At 38.2% G+C, this 20,595-nt stretch overlaps 1 protein-coding gene across 5 annotated transcripts in view; it reads left to right on the plus strand.

Annotated features, from left to right (window-relative positions):
• Anapc1 (anaphase promoting complex subunit 1) overlaps window positions 1-20,595 on the plus strand; it is an 80,155-nt gene that overhangs the window by 3,788 nt on the left and 55,772 nt on the right. For 3 of the 5 annotated variants that reach the window (XM_078028306.1, XM_078028305.1, XM_078028307.1), the window contains exons 4-13: window positions 4,305-4,356; window positions 4,547-4,647; window positions 5,618-5,700; window positions 6,679-6,752; window positions 8,929-9,074; window positions 9,375-9,595; window positions 10,320-10,529; window positions 13,455-13,550; window positions 15,419-15,509; window positions 15,621-15,686. In XM_078028306.1, the coding sequence (XP_077884432.1) occupies window positions 4,305-4,356; window positions 4,547-4,647; window positions 5,618-5,700; window positions 6,679-6,752; window positions 8,929-9,074; window positions 9,375-9,595; window positions 10,320-10,529; window positions 13,455-13,550; window positions 15,419-15,509; window positions 15,621-15,686 (1,140 nt within the window). Of the gene's footprint in view, window positions 1-138; window positions 369-4,304; window positions 4,357-4,546; window positions 4,648-5,617; window positions 5,701-6,678; window positions 6,753-8,928; window positions 9,075-9,374; window positions 9,596-10,319; window positions 10,530-13,454; window positions 13,551-15,418; window positions 15,510-15,620; window positions 15,687-20,595 lie in introns of those variants that run through there. The other 2 variants (XM_078028308.1, XM_078028309.1) reach the window with 2 other exon arrangements.

Here is a 20,595-nt window from a genome sequence, read left to right on the forward strand (position 1 = left end):
AAAAAATGGTGAATAAAGGGAAGGAATTAAGCATTTGCTGTGTCTTTTCAGGAAGACATGCAGTCTATCTCTAGTTGATGGAGAATTCCAGCAAGTACATGTAGAAAAAGTGATAGAATTAAAATATCACCATTTCATAACCTCCAGTGTAATAATTGGTTCAGCTAAAATTGTAGATGGTTGCTAACACTGTTGCATGAAAGGGTCGTACATGACAGTAAGGTTGTCACCCTGTGGATTCCTTGCTAAATGGAAGGGAAGAAATGTACTTCTATTTTGGAGTTGTCTATTGATCTCCACCTCAACCACCTGATGGACTGGAGCATGGCTAACAACAGGAAGAGGGACATTGTGTGCCCTAGAGTAAGGTACGTGGTGTCATTCTCCAGGTGTTCTTCCCAACAGTATTTAACTGAATATTTAGTCCTAATTTCTAGTTTATAGACAGGTGAGGACTAGAGGATCACATTGTAAAGTAGCATGAGACGAGTGTGTTGGTGGTACAGGTGAGGTAAGAATGTCTGAAGGTTGGTAATTTTTGAAGCTGGCTAAGGAAGATTCATTATCTTACTGTGTTTACTTGGTATATATTTGAAATTTTTCATAATAAAAAATTTAAAGAGAAAAACACCATGAAGAAACTAGCAGACAAAACCATAATATAGAAGTGCCTGCATTCTGATCTTTTTAAGAAAGTCATTCTGTGAGAAAGAAAAATGGTGAGGACTATTCTAAATGAAGAGACTCAAGGAACATCACTAAATGCAGTGTTTTTGAATCCTGATAAATGAGCTCTGGTTGACTCCTAGATTTTTGAAGGGAGTGGGGAAATGGGAAAACTGAGAAGGGGCTGGATGTTAGATGATATTAGAGAATTTTTTCCTCCCTTAGGAGGGATGATAATTTTGTGGTTTTATAGGAGAACATTTTTATTTTTAGGAAGTCACAAGTAGTATGTAGGGACGAAGTATCATGATGTGTTTAAGTAGTCACTGACCTCCCTCTCAATCCCACGAGTACACAAATGTACATACATAGACAAATAGGGGAAAATGTTATGGTTGTTGGGTTAGGTGAAACAGATATTGACTGTATTATTTTAACTTTTCTTATTGAAAAGTTTTAGAATAAAAAATTAGGAGAAAAACTTAATCCATGTACAATTAGAATTAGAGGTTGGGCCATTGCTGGGAGGCTTTGGCTGATATGAAGTTCCTCATTTATAAATACTGAAATCTTTGTGCTTTGACACTGCTATACCCTCCTCCTTCTATTAATTATTCTTGATGAGCATTGCGTTCTATTTATTTGGAAGTACAGACTGAATTATTCCATAATTTGAGGGCAGATGTGAAAGCATCTATCCAGGAATGTTAAGTCACTGATCTTTTTTAAAGGTAAATTTTCTCCCATGTAACCCACAGAGTATAAATGTGAAAAGTGAATTTCAAAAAGTTTTTTTAGCTTTATTGTTCCCATCTTAATTTCTCCAAGGAACAGTTGCTTGTTTGCTGGGTTCCATGGAGGTATAGTTATCTCCTTTATCTTAAGTCTCTTTTATACTAATATCATCACTTCTAAGTGTAATCATAAGATTTGGAATTTCTGTCCTTTTGTTCTGGAAAATGTATTGTTAGTCTTCTTGCTAATGCGGAGAGAGATAATTTTTTATTTGGTTAAGGAATATTAGCAGGTATGTGTGACTCATTGTTTGTTCTTTTTTTTTTTTTTTTTTGGTGGTGCTGGGAATTGAACACAGACCAGGGAGGCAAACATTCTACTAACTTAGCTGTATCCCTAGCCCTGTCCATTCTTTATTGGTCCTACTGGTGTTTAGTGTTACAGACATGGTGCTGGGTGCTGGGGCTACATAGATGAATACAGTTTCTGCTTTTGAAAGGCTTGTAGCCTAGAAGGTGGGCTGATCAGCAAATAATTTAAGTGCTATAGCTATGGCTGTATAGTAACTGTATATCCACAGTGTGGTGAGAACTCAAAGCGTTGAGATCTGAAGGAGGGATTTTCAAAGAAGATGACATTTGAGTTGGAAACTGGTGAAAGAAGGGGATTCTAGGCAAAAAGAAATCTCAGCAAAAAGAATTGCGGAAAACATAACTTAGGCTAAGTTCAAAATTACACATGAGGGTAAAGAGAGAGGCAGGTGGGTACTGTGTAGATTTAGGCTCCTATCAAATCAAAGAATTTGGATTTTAAGCTGTATGCAGAAGGGAGCCTGCAAGAGATTTTTAAATGGATTTTTTAAACCAACAAGGATTTTTAGACTAGTTTTGTAGTCTTTAGAAGAGATGAGGGGGCTGGGGTTGTGGCTCAGTAGTAGAGTGCTTGCCTAGCATTCACGAGATATTGGGTTCGATTCTTAGCACCAAATAAATGTAAAATAAAGATATTGTGTCCACCTAAAACTTAAAAATAAATAAATATTTAAAAAAAAGAGATGAGTTTGGTGGCAATATACAGGATTGACTAGAGAGTAGTGAGGCTGGTTAGGGTTATTATTTTGTGGTAGTTCTTTTTTTTTTTTTGTGGTAGTTCTGTTGAAAGAGATTGGTGCCTTGAGGAAAGAGAAGATAGGTGACAAAGCTGAGGGAGTTAGAAAAAGGACTGGTGAGCTCTTAGAGATCAAGGATAAAAGAGATGTTAATATAGTTACTTTTAGAGACCAAGAAGCTAGGATTGAATGAAAGTTGAAGCTATAATAGGGGCAGTATTGATTTTGGACATTTGAGATTGAAGCGCAGTTCCAATGTGTATTTTATTTGTGAATTTTCATTTAATAAAAATGCTATTAAAAACTCCTACCATTTAAACAAAAAAATCCAATTAAAAAATGGGCAAAAGGACTTAAATAGACATTACTCTAAAGATGTACCATTGGCTAATAAGCACATCAGAATCTGTTAAGTATCACTGGTCACTAGGCAAAAAACAAACTACAAGTGCCAGTTTACATATATTAGGTTGGGTGTGAGCAAAAATAATAATAAAAAGTATTATTGAGACTGAACAGAAATTGGAATCCTTGTGCATTACTGTTAGGAAGGTAAAAAAGCTGCTGTGGAAAATGGCTTGTGATCTTTTTTCAAAAAGTTACATGCAGGATCACCCTATGATTTAGCAGTTCCACTTCTAGGTGTCTGCATGAAGAAAATAGGGACTGCAGCAGAGGCTTGCATCATTCACAGTGGCCAAAAGGCAAGCTTAACCCATGCAACCCCTGGATAGATGAATGGGTAAACAGAATGTGGCATATGCAACTGGGGGAATAGTACTCAAGTTTACAATGGTAAGAGAAACTGATGCATGCCACCACCCGGGTAAAGCTTGAAAACATTACACTCAATGAAATATACCAGACGCAAAGGGAAAATATTGGAAGGTTCACTTGTATGAGGTGCCAGTCATAGGCAGATCCATAGGCAGGGTGGAGCAGAGGCTGGGTGAGGGTGAGAAGGAGAATATTTTGTTTAACAAGCAGTTTCTGATGTGGGTGAACAAAATTTATGGATGTGTGGTGGCGAGGTTGCGTCAGTTGTGGCTGTATTTAATGCCACTGAATTGTGTGGCTAAAATGGCAGATTTTATATTGTGTACATTTTAGCAAAGTTAAAAAACACAGACATGCCATTAAATAATTTCAGGGATTGTTGAGCATTCAGTTAAAGTTTAATGGCTTTCCTAGTTGATATTTTATACAGTGGTCCTTTAAGAAAGGAAGATGTGCTGGGTGTGGTGGTACACACCTTAATCCCAGCTACTCCAGCAGCTGAGGCAGCAGGATCACAAGTTTGAGGCCAGCCTGTATGACATAGTGAGATCCTGACTCAGAATAAACAAATTAAAAAGATCTGACTCTGGTAGAGTCCCGTGGGTACAATCCCCAGTTACACCCCCCACCCCCGCAAAAAAAAAAAGGTCTTAGTTTTTTAAAATATTTTTTTCTAATGTGAGTCTAGAATCAGTTGGTAAATACCTTCAGCTTTGTATAGGATACAGGCTGTAATATAGCCTGAGTCGGGATTTGAATTTTTGCTGCAAGGCTTCTGTCTAGTAGATTTTTTGATTTTTGTCTTCTCTTTCCATAAAATTTAATTATAAACATGTTTCATCTTTCCTTATAATACTTATCATTAGTCGTAATTTTGTGTTTTCTTATGGTATATGTTTTGAGGTGAGGAGAGAGAAAGGTATTTGGTAGGTATTTTCATTATTATTTAGATTCCATTAGTTAATAGATTATTATTTAGATACACTTTTCTTAGGTAAGCATTTTGTTTTGATTTTAGGCATTGTGGTGTGACTTCATTATATCACAGGATAAGTCTGAAAAGACCTACAGTAAGTTTCTTTTTGAAATTTTATTTCTTATGATGATTCCAAATGTTTATCTCATTTTTTTTCATTCAAAATGCATAGTCATGGTAATGGTTTAAGCTAACACTTTCATATTGTGCATAAGAATGTTTGTATCATCAGGTTGAACTCTTCAGCAGAACCCCCTTCAAAATGTTGTGTGCTTTCTTTTCAGGTAGACATGAAGTAGAGAAATGCATTTGTATATTGCAGAGCTCATGTATTAACATGCATAGCATAGAAGGGAAGGATTATATAGCTTCCTTACCATTTCAGGTAAACTTGAATGTTTTAGTTTTTTGTGTGTTTTGTTGGAGAGCAGTCTTAAATTAATTGGTTTCAGAGATCTTTTATGTCTTATAATCAAGAATGCTATTTTTAGTCAAAATAATTTAAGTTTTAGTAGCTTTAATGGCTTACCATTTTTCTGTTCTTTGCATAAGAAATAAGTTAATGAAGTGAATTATGAAGGTTTTTTTGGAGAAGTTTTTGTCAGTTTAAATAATATTAAAAATACTATTTTGAGCTAGGCATGTTGGTGCATGCCTGTAATTGCAGCACTCGGGAGGCTGAGGCAGGAGGATCTCAAATCTGAGTCCAGCCTCAGCAACTTATTGAGCGCTAAGCAACTTAGTGAGATCCTGCCTTAAAACAAAAAATAAAATGGAGCTGGGGATGTGGCTCAATGGTCAAGTACCCCTGGGTTCAATCCCTGATACCAGAATGAAAGTTATAATTTTTCTTCTGTTAAATAAGGCAAGTGACAGACTGGTTTTTTTCAAAGCTGCTTATATTTTTAATGCCTAGTGCTGTGGTTACAATTTTATCACATTGTCATTTTGATACTAGCCACCGGTAGGAATTTCACATTGAATTATTCCTTAGATTTGTTTTTATCCAAGAGTTGCTTGTTAGAATTACATCTTTTAAATTTTTATTTATTTATTTTGAGAGAGAGAATTTTTTAATAATTGTTTTTTGTTTTCGGCGGACACAACATCTTTGTTTGTATGTGGTGCTGAGGATTGAACCTGGGCCGCACGCATGCTAGGCGAGCGCGCTACCGCTTGAGCCACATCCCCAGTCCAAGAATTACATTTTTAAAAAAATTATAGCTAGTGATCATATTATTTTGTAAAGTTCTTATTGAAAGAAAATTCAATGTTCTGTCATGTTTCCTAAAGACATTTTTTAAAGAAAGAGTAGGTTCTCTTACTTGTGCCTTTTCCCGCCATTTGCATGACAGGTTGCAAATGTTTGGCCCACAAAATATGGATTGTTGTTCGAACGAAGCAGCTCGTCACATGAGGTCCCTCCAGGTCCACCCAGGTATTCATTTGACTGAGTTCACACTTGGTTTTGAGGTAAAATTGCTAACCCCAAAGTTCTCTGAAGTCAATATTGTACATTTAGCAGCTCTACTTACTTGGCACTTAATTATCTATAGCTCCACCCACCCCTGAAGTAAATTTGAATGAGCAGATATATTAATAATGAGTCTCAGTTCTTAGCTCTGCAGTTTTTTCCTTGTGTTACTGTGGGCAAATGATTAGAGCTTTCTAATCTTTAGTTTCCATGTCTACCACAGGAATACTGTCATTTACCTCTTGGATTTATGCACGCTGACATAGGACCTAGTAGTGTGTATTAGTGCCCAGTAAATGGTAGATGGTTATTCATGGTCTACTGACTTTGTCTTTCTCTAAATGTTGTTCACTGAAGGGCAAGAACATATAGCACCTGCCATAGTGTGGGGCAAAAAGCAGACACTTGCTGAGTTTTAAGAAAATTGCTTACAGATTTTAATTTCTTTCTGTTCTGATAGAAGAAAACCTTTTCCCCCTTTATTTTAAAGTCATATTTAACAAATGTGAACTTCTATTTACTTGATGTTGTTTTACTGCTTCTTTTTTTCCCCCTAAGTACACCCATTTGTAAACAGGTGTAGAGGGCTGAGTTTCTTTCTTGGCTGCTACAGTCACACAGCCACCAAGAAAGCTCAATGAAAAGATGGCTTTAAGTCTTTCACTCTCTGGGTTCTGTAGTGACTGCTGTTGGCCAGACGTTCCCTGGGTTATAGTGATTTCCCCTCTCTGTATGTGTAGAACTACTATTAGAAGAGAGATCTCTAGGAATAAAATAGAAAAAACAGAAAAATAGTAAAGTTTGGGTTGCCTTTTGAGACGGTAAATTTCTAGTTGCTTATGTAATCTGGAGAAGATATTCCTTTGCAAGGAAATTGCAAAATTTTTGCACAAACATACTCTTTTTGTGTTGATGATTAATTGTGTATTTGTTTATTGCTAGAGAACCATTACCTACTATGTTCAGCATGCTGCATCCCCTAGATGAAATAACTCCACTTGTGTGTAAATCTGGAAGTAAGTGTTTTTTTATATTTTTTTACATAAAGACTCTCTTTTGACTTTAGGTGAGGGATGGGAATAAGCATGATACAAGAGTAACTTTTTCATTATAAAGGTATTTCATATTAACACAAACTTGAAGACCATGATACCAATTGTTTAGTAGCTATTTTAGTAAACATAAGGCATGTAAGTCAAAGAATGGTACTGTTGTATTTATTAACCTATCTGGAGTTGACTCTGTTCCTTGATAATTAGTAAGTTAACAAATGATCCTTGCATGAACTGAAAATGTAGGTCCTTATGCCAGTACTATGTGAATTTTAGGATTTCACTTTCCCTATTCAAAACAACAGTTTAGTGGGATTTAGAACTTTTTCTACAGCTATTTCTAGATGCTATTCTATAAGTTTTAATAATAGGTAATCATAAATAATGAAGACAGAAAAATATGTTCTTTGACATTTTTAGTTTTAGGGCTTTATTCCAACGATATATTCTGAAATGTCACTGGGGCTTTTATATTCTGTTTTACAGGTTGGCAAACTAGAGTGTATTGGCTAAATCTGGTCTGCAGATTGTTTTCATACTGCTTATAATATAAGAATAGTTTTTACTTTTAAAAAATTTTTCTGGTCCTGGGGATTGTACCCAGGGGCACTTTACCACTGAACTACATTCATTCCCAGCCTGTTTTATTTTTTATTTTGAGACAGCATCTTGTTGAGTTACTTAGGGCTTTGCTAAGTTTCTGAAACTGATTTTGAACTTGTGACCCTCCTGCCTTAGCCTCCCCAGTTGCTGGGATTACAGGAGTGCAACACCTTGCTGGGCTAAGTTTTTACCTTTTTGAAGACAACTGTAAAAAAGATTTTGCAGTGCAAACAGTATGTGGGCCCAAAAGCCTAAACATTTTACTCTTTGGCCTTTTATAGAAAAAGTTTGTTGATTTTTTTATATTATACTCATAACAAGTTACAGAGAACCTAAGTAAACATGTTAGAATCTCTGACTGAATGATACATAGTCATTACTGATCCTGGTTTTGAATAATATTTAATGACCTTAGGAATGGCATGTGGGATATCATGAGTACTAGGATTCAAAACTGTGAGTACAGTATGATTCTGATTTTATAAAAGCCTTGTGAGGTAGGTTAGCATAATGGTGTGCATCTGTACTCCCAGCTACTTGGGAGTCTGAGGAAAGATGATCATTTGAGCCCAGGAGCTTGGGGCCAGCTTGGACAGTGTAGCAAGACCCCATCTCTTAAAACAACAACAACTAAATCAAGAAGAAAAACTCCCTAACATATTAATAGGATAGTGGTATTATTATGAATGACTTTTTATCATTTCTTTATAAAATAATTCATTTTATAAAATTTTTCATTTTATAAAATAATTAAATTTTAATATTTTAACTGAGAGGAAAGCATTTCAACATAAGCTGTTAAATAAGGATATGGAAACCAATCCATGGTATTAGAGACGTAAAAGCTGAACTTAGTAAGAAAACACTCATTTTTCATGTATAACCTGTAAGGCAGCAACAGTAGTATACTGTTCAGCACTGATTGATTAGTTATTATAGAGGACAGGTATATACAGAAGAAAGTGTATATATATATATATGTATGTACAGTAAGAAGTGACACTGTGCAAATAGTTAATTTCAATTTAGAAATAAGTTTGTTGTTGAAGGAGTCTGGGACTCTATTTCTAGCCAATGAATTTGATGGTGAGTCAGAAATCCTCAACATTTAGTTTTATGTATATAAGGGTGAAATTTGTAGCACTTCATCTTTGATGTATTTTTAAAGAAGTTGATGCCCATAGTAAGCTTATTAAAATTTCAGGTCTAATTACATAGTATTTAATGGGTTTTGTGCTTTAATTGGCTTGGTTTCTCCTACTTTTAGGAATTTTAAGAACTCCGTTCACAACTTCAGTTTTATCAAGCCCATTGTTCTACACTTGATTGCTTCTATTTTATTTTAATTTAATTTAACATTTTATTTTGTTTTAGTTGTACCAGTCCTTTATTTGTTATTTTGAGATATGGTCTTGCAAAGTTCCTAGGCTGACCTCAAGCTTATGATCCGGTAGCCTCAGCTTACCCAGTCAATAGCAGGTATTAATGGTGTGCACCCCGTGCCCAGCTTAACTTTCGTTTCTGTTTTATATTTAAGGTCTTTTTGGTTCATCACGGGTGCAATATGTTGTAGATCAGGCAATGAAAATTGTGTTCCTCAACATTGACCCCTCCATTGTCATGACCTATGATGCTGTTCACAATGTGCATTCTGTGTGGACTCTGCGGAGGGTCAAGCCAGAGGTAATGTCACCCTCGTTAATAGGGAAGACAGATGACACTGAACGTCTTCATATGTTTGTGGCTGACATATTTGTGTCATAGATTGAGCTTTTTAGGAAAAACAGAGTTGGCCTGGGGCTATAGCTCAGTTGGTAGAGTGCTTGCCTCACATGAACAAGGCCCTGGATTCAATCCCCAGCTCCACCAAAAAAAAAAGAAGTTATGTCTTTAGTTAAACTTACATGTGTCCTGCATTCTCATAAGGAAGCTTCCTTTTTATTCTAATTATTGTCTCTTTTTTGCCCCTTTGTTTTGACTTAGGAAGAGAATGTTGTTTTAAAGTTCTCTGATCAGGGAGGAACCCCACAGAACGTGGCCAGTAGCAGCTCCCTTACAGCTCATCTCAGAAGCCTCTCCAAAGGCGATTCCCCTGTGGCTTCACCTTTCCAGAATTACTCCTCCATTCACAGCCAGAGCCGCTCGACCTCATCGCCCAGTCTGCACTCCCGTTCACCTTCCATTTCCAATATGGCAGCCCTAAGGTGAACTGAGGGTCCCACAAACAGATACCTCCTTTTCTAGTTTTGGAAGATTTTGAATTTCCCTTGACAAGTCTTGGATATTCTTAGGGTAAAATATCCACAATCCCTGTTGTGCTATCTTTACTTAGTCCCCTAAGTCTACTATGTTACTTTTCTTTGATGATTCTTGGTTAGAAGCTGTTTATGCCATCATAAGATTATTTTGTTTCTACCACTATGTGGCAGCAGTTTAATGAATGTTAATTCTAAAAATACTGTGGTAGGTTTCTTTGGTTTTAATTTATATTAGTTCTTTTTTCTTTTGATTTTCATGTCTATCTCTCCATCTGGTGATATAGATATATGTGTGAGTATGTATATGTTTTTGCTCACATATATACATATACACATATCTACCTATTTTTGCTGGTATACATATCAGCAGTGAAGATTCTGGGACGTAGTTTTGTTAGTATGCATATATGTATATCTGTCTATAGAGAACATAATTTAGACCTTTCATTTTCTGAGGAAGAAGTTGAATTTTTAGTTGTACAGGTATTTATTATTTTAATAGGAGTTCTAAATCTTTTTATAATATGGAAATGTTAAAAAACATTTTTCTTTTCTCATTAAGGTTATGCCATGAGTGACCATCTGTGGAGATTTGGGCAGTGTTATTAGATATGTACTACATGAGCCTGAATCACAATTGTGACGCTCTCTGTTCTCTGTTTATTTGCAGCCGTGCTCACTCTCCTGCCTTAGGAGTGCACTCTTTTTCAGGGGTGCAAAGGTTCAACCTTTCAAGCCATAATCAATCTCCAAAGAGACACAGTATTTCTCATTCTCCAAATAGTAATTCTAATGGCTCCTTTCTCGCACCAGAAACAGAGCCAATTGTTCCTGAACTCTGCATTGATCATTTGTGGACAGAACCAATTCCCAGTATAAGGTTTGGAATATGTAATTTTATATTCAAACAAAAGCATTGCTCTAAGTCTTGGAAAATTCTTGCATCAGGTCTGGGGATCTATCTTGGTGGTGGAGGGCTGGTCTAGTGTGTACAAGGTCTTGCCTTCAATTCCCAGCACCTCCAAAAGAGGTGGGGTGGGAAATAGGCATTTTTCTTAAGGCTTCCTTTTTGTATATAAAAGTTATTAACATGTAGATATTTAAGTTACGGCTGCCTAAGTTTCAGTAGTTTATATAATGTTATTGAAGTGATCATAAAAATGTTATTTTGTCATTTGATTTTTTTTTTAACAGTAAAAATGATTTGAGATGTTTGACATTTTAGAGAGAAATAGCTAATTTCAATAGATTAGGAAATTGGGAATTTTGTAGTATTTTCCTCAGTTTTACCCTCACTTTCATTGAGTGTAAGCTCAGTTTTTGGGAAACACAGCTCAGACCTCTGTTCTGTGTGACCTTTCTCTCCTTTTATGTTCTCTTTAATTATTCTTTTATGTATGTAAAAGTTATTAACATGTAGATATTTAAGTTACGGCTGCCTAAGTTTCAGTAGTTTATATAATGTTATTGAAGTGATCATAAAAATTTGGCCATATGCCAATCGTGTGCTAATTAATAGGCCAATAAGTTACTATTCCTAAATAATACAAACAAAACAAACAAACAAGGTTACTGTCTCTGTCCCTGAAAGAGAGACAGAGAACTGAATGGTGGTGGCACAGGAGGGACAGATACCCAGGCTGGTTTTGTAAAGACGGATAGGCATTTCCTGGGCTCAGAACAGAAGTTGAGAAGTGAGCAAGGCATGTTCAGGGATTCACAGCTCCTCCCACCCTGATTTGTCCAGGGGAAAGGAAAGGGCTGGGAAAGAGGAGCTTGGGATGTTAATCTTTTCCTCATGCTCTTCCTCCCTGCTCTGTTCTTAGTTGCTCTCCTTATATCAAAGAAGACATTTGGCATTTGTTTTTTAGGGATTGGCTAGCTTCACTTAGCATAATCTGCTCTAATGCCATCCATTTCCCTGCAAATTCCATGATTTTGTCATTTTTTAGTGCTGCGTAATACTCCATTGTGTATAAATGCCACATTTTTTTTTATCCATAACCCACTTGTATCAAATGTATGAAAGATGATATGTCATGAGCTTTGTAATGTTTTGAACAACCAATAAAAAAAAAAAAAGAGGAGCTTGGGAGAAGGATTGCTTTCTCAGCTATTCTTTTTGGTGAGAACAGCAAGAAGCACTTTGTATGCTGTGACCCAGGGAGTGCATAGCAGTAAACGGGGAAGCTGTGGCTCGTGAGTGGTGGTGGCTGAGGCAGGAGAGGTGCATTGCACTGTAAGGAGTGTGTGGAGGTGGTTCCTGTGGGCCTGGCATGGCAGTTGCAGGGCTTCTTCAGCTCTGCAGTATGTTGAGTGATCGTGTGGTGTGTGGCAGGTGGGCCTTTTCCTAAGCAGCAAGTCTTAAAGTCGTTAGATTCTCACAGGGGCCTGTGACCTCCAAACAGTTAAAATCCAGAAGAGGGCTAAGGACTGAAGTCCTGGAAACTTAGGGTTTAGGGGCGAAAAGAAACAAAACTACTGCAGAGTGACATAGCAAGAGAGGTCAGATGGGAGCCGCAGCAGGGAACATCGTAGAACACACAGAAAGCCCACTTCAGGAGGAAAGGCATGCCAGGGTTAGGGTGCAGTGTGCCCTGAGAATGGAGCTGGAAGCTTGGAGTGCAGGTACCTGGAGGGCAGTGAGTTCATGGGTGACCGTGCCCAGAGATTTCAGTCTTGGAGGGTAGTGGGGGAAGCAGGGTAGAAAAGTAAATGGGGGCTGAGAAAGCGAACCCAGGCATGTGGACTACTCCAGGGAGTTTGTATTTGGGGATGAGGCTACAGAGTGAGCTAGTGGGAGTCTGAAGGATTAAGGAGATTTTTGGCTTCTCTGAACTATGTTAAATAAAATTAATCTTTATGAAATTTTACCCCTAGATATCTTGGTGTTTATCCAAAAAATAAGAACATTTTCTAACCTAACTATAATACCAATTTTACATTCAACTAAATTAACAAGTCCTTTTATTTCATCTGATATTTAGTTTATCACCCTTTTTTGTTCTTTTTTGTGTTTTGTATCCCCAGTCCTTAGTCTATCTTTTTTTTTTTTTTGATACCAGGGACTGAACCTAGGGGCACTTAACCACTGAGCAACATCCCCAGCCCTTATTTTTTATTTTTGAAACAGGGTCTTTTAAAGTTGCTTAGGGCCTTGCTAAGTTGCTGAGGCTGGCTTTGAATTGGTGATCCTCCTGCCTCAGTCTCCTGAGTTGTTGGGATAACAGGTGTATGCCATCATGTCCAGCCATCCTTTGTTGGTTTTGTTCTGTTGGTAGTATTGAGGGATTAAATTCAGGGGTGCTCTTCCCCTGATTTATATCCTTAGCCTTTTAGTTTTATTTTTAAATTTGATACAGGGCCTAAATTTGGTAAGTTGTACAGACTAGCTTCAAACTTTCTATCCTCCTGCCTCAGCCTCTTGAATAACTGGGATTTCAGGTGGCCATTGGTCCATTTTCTTTATTGCATGACTTTTATGTGAGAACCTAGGCCACTAGGACTATACTCAAAGCAGGGAAAACCTAGAAAATACAGAGGGAGGAAAGAGTTGATGGAGTGAGGGATCTGAAAGGGGCATAGGTGGAGAGATTAGATTTCTCCTTGGGAGAAGGAAATGTTGGTTGATCAGATATGTAGAGAGTGAAGTTTAATTCACATGAGTGTTTTTTGTCTTCAAGATTATTGCTTGATCCAAGTAGTTTGTAGATTTGTTTTTAGAATTTTTTCAAAGATTTTTTTTTAAGTTACTGAGGTAGATTTTTGGACCAGTGCTGACAGTCTATTAATGTGTCTGATGCAGAGAGAAAAATTCACAGGCCTCAAAAGTGTTCATTACATCTGACCTGTGTGGACAGAAGTTCTTGTGTTTTTTAGTGGAGTCACAGCTGCAACTACGGTGAGTGCATGTGTTTCCCATTTTCCTGTGTAAATACTTTTAGGCTCTTTTTTCCTTATTTCCTTTCTCTCTCTCTTTTTTTTTTTTGGTTCTGGGGATTAAACTCAGGGCCTTGATTCTGCACAGCAAGCACTTTATCTCTGAGCTGTATCATCAGCCCCTTGTTTACTTTTTCTTTCTTTTTAAAAAATTTTTTAGTTGTAGATGGACACAGTATTTTTATTTATTTATTTTTATGTAGTGCTGAAGATCAAACCCAGGATCTCATACCTGTGAAGCAAGTGCCCTACCACTAAGCTAAAGCCCCAGCTCTTACTTTTTTCTTAAGTATTATTTATATATCATAAAGTTAACATGTTTTAAGTATACAATTAAATGAATGTTAGTATATTTACAGTTATGCAATCATCACCACAATCTGTTTTTAAACATTTCTATCACCATAAAAAGATTCCCTTAAAATGAAATAAAAAATAGAGATTTAAAAAAACCCAAGGGGCTTGGGTTGTAGCTCAGTGGTAGAGTGGTTGCCTTGTAGGTTGAGGCCCTGGGTTTCATCCTCAGCACTACATTAAAAAATAATAAAGATATTGTGTCCATCTACAACTAAAAAAATATTTAAACAAACAACAAAAAAAACCCAAAGCACAATTCCCTTGTGCCTGTTTGTGGACCGTCTTATTTCCATTCCAGATCTCATGCACTCACTCTGTGGGTTTTCTGCCTTTATAACATAGATCAGTCTTTTCTGGACATTTTATGTAAGTAGAATTACACAAGCACACGTGTTGTTTTGTGTTCAGTTTTTTCACTTTGTACCACATCTTTTGAATCCTCTGTGTTGCAACTCTTACAACTACTTCATTCCTGTTCCCTTAGTAGTCTCCCGTGCAGATGTATCATAGGGGGGTCATCTGTTCACCATGGATATGTGGTTTGTTTCCACTTTTTGGCCACTGTGAATTATGGCACTCAGAATCTTCTGTCTTTGTGAGCACATATGATTTCATTGTTTTTGGGTAGCTACCTAGGAGAATTATTGGGTTGAATGGTAAATTCTTGTTTGACTTTTTAAAAATTACGAAGTTATTTCAGAGTAGGCTGCAGCATTTTACATTCCCACCAGCAGCACTTGAAGGTTCATATCTCTTTTCTTGGAGCACACTGGAGATGGTCAGTGTCTTTGTTTGCAGCCATTCTAGTGGATGTGACGTGGCTGAATTTGCATTTCCCTAATGCCTTCTGACGGTGTGTATCTTCTTGTGTGGTTATGAGCCACTCATTTATCTTCTTGAATGAAATATCTATTCAGATCTTTCACCCATTTATTTGTATTTTCATCTTGAAATAATTATTAGTCTCAGGAAATTCCAAAATAGTAGAGAGGTCCTATGTACTGTACACTTTCTCCCCCCAGAGGTAACATGCTACTTGACTATATTACATGATCAAAACCAAGAAACTGGTGTCAGTAGGATGCACACCCTTCTTTAGGACTTCATCAATCGTATAGAGAACTCATTTGTGTATGTATGTGTTTATGATTCCATGCAGTTTTCTCAAGTGAGGGTTTGTGGTACTGTTCCCACAATCACAATAAAAAATGCCTTTATTACCCTATGAATCCCTTTATGCCGCCCTTAGTAGTTATGCCTGAGTCCCCACCCTTCATCTCACTCTCTAAGTTGCCACTAATAACTGCAGACTTGTTCTCCATGGATAATTTTGCCATTTGGGAATGCCAGGCAAATGGAATTATTATAGCATGTAACTTTTAAAGGCTGTCTTTCCATTCATATGATAGTCTTAGAATTCATACAGGTTGTTACATGTATCCATTTCTTTATTTTTTTCTTTTTAATATTTAGCTGTGTTAAGTTTCAAGAAAGTAATGATAAAACTCAGCTCATCTTTGGGTCCGTCACCACCATACATGCAAAGGACGCAGCACCAGTGGAGGTAAATGGAGGCACATTTCTAGAGAAGTTGAAAATTATTTTGCTTCATCAGAATTTTCAGCTAAAAAATTTTTAATTTGCTCAGAGTAGAAAATAAATTTGTCTTTTTTAGAAGATAGACACTGTGCTGGTCCTGGAAGGCAATGGAAACCTGGTGCTGTACACAGGAGTGGTTCGGGTGAGTAACAGGCACACTGGATGCTTTTAGCAGGACTGTCTCCACTATTTAAAATTTGTTGTGCTCCTTCCTGCACAATTTGGCAGAGATTTTTGTTACGTTGAAAGTCGAAGCTGGTCCTAATTTGGAGTGATGGGGCTCACTGTTCTCAGATGCATTGGCATTGTGAACCTGACACAAAATTCAGGATAGTGTCTATGAGTAGGGGTGAGGGGGGGTTCACAATCAGAAAAGAACATGATAAAAATGTCGACGACATTGGTAAGCCCAGCCCCTTAGAGGCAGAGATGGGAGGGCTGAGTTGGAGGTCAGTCTAGGCAAGGGTGAGATCCCAAGTCAAGAAAAACAAGACTTGTGTGTAGCCAGTGGCAGGGCATCCTTAAATGAAGATAGGCTGAGTATTAACGAAAAAAATAAAGTTAGTTAATTCTACTTTTGAAATTGGCACCTGTAATTTGGTTACCGGTGTTTTGTGAAGTTTCATTATATTGATTCCATGCAGTTTTCTCAGGTGAGGGTTTATGGTGAGGCTGGTCACTGCAAAATTTTTAAATAGATGTACAGAATACATATACAGATTTATATATATAACAAAGAATTAATATGTAGATACGCAGAATAAGATACATTCTACAAATTTAAATGATGATTTTTTTTAAAAGAGAGAATGAGAGGAGAGAGAGAGAGAGAGAGAGAGAGAGAGAGAGAGAGAGAGAGAGAGAGAGAATTTTTAATATTTATTTTTTAGCTCTCTGCGGACACAACATCTTTGTTGGTATGTGGTGCTGAGGATTGAACCCAGGCCGCACGCATGCCAGGCGAGCGCGCTACCGCTTGAACCACATGCCCAGCCCTAAATGATGATCTTTAACATATGTATAATGTTGAGGATAATAAAATAAGCGTTCACATACTGGGAGGTTAAGAAGTGGAGCCCTGCCACTGTCTACCCACAAGTCTTGTTAATTTTTTTAAATATTTATTTTATTTCTTAGTTTTAAGTGGATACAATATCCTTATTTCACATTTATGTGGTTCTGAGGATCGAACTCAGTGCCTCAAGCATGCCAGGTGAGCACTCTACCACTGAGCCACAACCCCAGCCCCTTGTTTTTCTTAAGTTGGGGTCTCATCTTTGCCTAGACTGGCCTCCAATTCAGCCCTCCCACCTCAGCCTCCAAGGGGCTGGGCTTGTCAATGTAATTGACATTTTTATCATGTTCTTTTCTGATTGTGAACCCCTCCCACCCCCACTCGTAGACACTATCCTGACTTTTGTGGTAAATCACTCCATTGTTTTTATTATTAGTTGTATAATTATGTTTGTATCACTAGTCATTTGTTTAGGTTCCCTTGTTTTTGAATTTTTATATAAAGGAAGTCATACTGTTCACACTTGTTTATTTTGTTCAACCTAGTTTAATAGGTTTATCTATGTTGTTCACTCATTCTTTATTCTTTAGTATTACATCGTGTTATTATACCAAAATATTATACCAAAATTATCAAAGTTGTTTCCATTGCCTCTGACATTTCCTTTGATAAATAGTGCTTTTTTTTTTCTTCTTCTGTATAGGGGATTGAACCCAAAGGTACTTGACCACTGATCCACATTTCCAGCCCTTTTTTATTTTTATTTTGAGGTAGGATTTTGCTGGGTTGCTTAGGGCCTCACTAAGTTGCTGAGGCTGGCCAGTGCACCCAACTGATAAACAGTGCTTTAAAAAATTCGTATCTTCAGTTGGGCATGGTGGTGCAGGCCTATAATTCCAGTGACTTTGGAGGCTGAAACAGGAGGCTCCCAAGATTAAAGCCAGCTTCACCAAATGTAAGGCACTAAGCAATTCAGATCCTGTCTCTAAATAAAATACAAAATAGGACTGGGGATGTGGTTCAGTGGTGGAATGCCCCTGAGTTTAATCCCCAGTACCCCCCCCCCCGCAATAAAAAAAATAAAAATCATATCTTCAAAGCCAGCCTCAGCAACTCAGCAAGGCTCTAAACAACTTAGCAAGACCCTGTCTCAAAAATGAAAAATAAGGGCTGTGGATGGTGCTCCGAAGATAAGTGTCCCTGGGTTCAATCCCTGGTACCAAATAAATAAATAAATAAATAAAACTATACGTGTGTCTCCTGGTCTTAAGAGTATGTGGATATTTCACTTGGCCATGTGATGTCAAGTTGTTTTCCAAAGCATAGGTCGTACCGACTTTCAACCTCTCCCTCTCCCTCTTAGCTCCAGCAGCATATGAGTCCTCAGTGCTTCTTCACATTCTTGCTAATCTGTGGTACTACGATTAGTATTTTTTTTTTTGTTATTCCAAATTAGTGCATTGTTTAAAACCAACTGAAGATGGGTATCTAGGTTGTCCACTAGGCCTTTGCTGATGCAACTGGGTACAATTTTTTTTTTCATGGTTTGTTATTGTGTGACAGTTTTCCATCTTGTTAAACTGTTCCCTGCTACTTTTTTGATGAGTGAGTACAGGGATTTCTTGCCCTCCCCTTTTTTGGTCTGTTCCCATTAGTGCTTCTTGGGTGTCAGCTTGATGTGTGAGATGGACAGAAATACAGGGAACTCATCATCCTGTCATTAGTTGGGTCTTGAGGTCTTGAGCTCTTCTGCCTTCTCTCTGCCTTTCAGGATCTTACGTTTGTTTTATATACAGCATTTAGGGTTTTCAGCTGTACTTAGCTGGAAGAAGAGTGAGATGTCTCTCTATTCCATCTTGTTGGGGCTGCTGGGATTTTGATAGGTATGGGTTGAATATAAATAAATTTGGGGCATAATTGACATCTTTATAATATTTTCTTTTGAATTCAGGGCTATGCACATGCTAGGCAAGTGCTCTGCCAATGAACTACAGACCCAGTTCCCATATTGTCATGTTATTTTTTTAAATGTGTGTTCAGTTCCATACTTGTTCTCCTTTCTGCTTCTCCAGTGATGCAGCTGTCAGGCGTTTTGTTGTCCCACACAGGTCCTTGAGGTTCTAGTTTTGGGTCTCTTCCTCCTCGTGTGCTTCCTTGTTTGTGGGGAGAGGAGGGTAGCCCAGGCTCCTGCCCCCACCACAGCTGCAGTGAAGGAGGGGAGATGTAGAGGTGCCCCTTCTGGAAGGAAGGTGAGGGCTCTGCCACAGTCCTTCTTGTCCCTGCAGAGCTGGGATGTAGGTCTGTCCTGGCCCTTAGCCTCTATGCTGGGGGAGGGGTGCCTCCAAGTCCTGGCAGAGGGGATGAGAGGGCTCTGCCACAGTTGCCTAGGCCATGGTTCTTGGTGAAGTGTTGGAGAGGCACACATCTTTTTGCATGGTGTTCGCCTATAGTAGGGAAAGTGTGTTGTTTCTGTCCTGCTTGGTCACGCTCTTGCCAACCCTTGACTAAAAGAAACAAGGTTTCTTGTGTGTGACCGTGGGCATGTCTGGGCCACAGGCCCCTTGAGGTCCAAGGCCTGCTACATAAGTGTTAAACAGCAACAGTTAACAAAGACAACAAGGACCTTCTGAGTCCATTTTCTTTTTTCCATCTTCAGAGTCTTCATTTAATTGCTTTATGAGTTTTGAGCAGTGCTTATTTGTTATTTGGTTGTTAGTAGAAGGAATAATGAGGAAAGTGCTTGCTCCATCATCTTGTGAACTGGGGGTTTCAGGAAAAAAACTTCTATGTCTTGCTACTTCTCATTGTCAGTTTTGTTTTTTAAGGCTAAGGATTTTATTCTGGCAGCTTTTGTTATTTTTTTAGCTTTTGAGTAATACATTAATATCTATATTGTTAAAATGTCATTTTACTCTGAGCATCTTCCTTTGGTCTCATCAGGTTTTCAGCCTGAATTTCTGTGGCATTTTTCCTGAGAGCCATACAGGTAGCTGAAATGCTGGGAGGTTAGCGTGGATTGTCTACTTACTCTTTTAAGGCCAGTGAAGAATTTTGTATATGTGATGTTTTCTGGGGAAGAAATGTTATAGACTTGATGATGGAAAACAGAAATAGTGAGCTGGAGAGTCGTTAGAATTAGGCCAGATTTCAGTTTTTAAGGCATACCCAGTTTCTTAGCCTCTGAGAGTAATTGTGTCACAATTCTCTCTGCTTAGAGACTTGCTAACAAGATCTGCATGTAACTTCTAAAAGCTTAGGGGCCTTACTGTCTTTACCACCTAAAAGGTAGGAACAGGTGTACTACACCAAATGGCTTTTTTTTTTTTTGATGATCTTAACATTTTCCTCGTCCCCTTCACCCCCGCTTGCGTGGGCTCTCTCATCCAGCGAAGAGGTCATGGAACAGGGTAGAGGAGAGTGTGGCTGTGGAGTCGCTAATCAAGACCTCTGGAGACCAAGCAGGATGCAGGTCTGATTTTACTGCGCAGTTACCATGTATATGTAATCAGGCAGCAGCTAAGCAGATTACAGGCAGCCATCAATGCAATTTCTTGCCACATGTCCTTGCAGCGACCATTTGAGGAGGGGGCTATGGAGCAAGTACTGGGACTGCAACACATGGCCTCACACAGAGGGCTGTGCCTCCGGGGTAAGCAGTTTCCTGCTCACCGGCCTAGCACAGGGGAGTGGTTTGTCACTCAGACGCCCTTAACTTATGCCATGTATATAGTACCCTGCACTTATCCCCACACCCCCTCCTTTTTTTGGGTATCAGTGATTGAACCCAGGAGTGCTTAACCACTGAGCCACATCCCTAGTCTTTTTATATTTTATTTAGAGAGAGGGTCTTGCTAAATTCTTGGGTCTGGCTTTGAACTTGCAGGCCTCCTGCCTCAGTATCCTGAACCATTGGGATTGTGGGCATGTGCCAGTGTGCCACTATTCTTAATGAAATGGAGTCAGATGAGAAATTAAATCAAGGTGCTTGCAGTTGCTGGGTGGAGTTTGAAAAATTGTCAAAATATTGTTTGTTTTT

Source organism: Ictidomys tridecemlineatus, chromosome 12 (assembly GCF_052094955.1).
Source record: "Ictidomys tridecemlineatus isolate mIctTri1 chromosome 12, mIctTri1.hap1, whole genome shotgun sequence".
NCBI classification, from domain to species: domain Eukaryota; kingdom Metazoa; phylum Chordata; class Mammalia; order Rodentia; family Sciuridae; genus Ictidomys; species Ictidomys tridecemlineatus.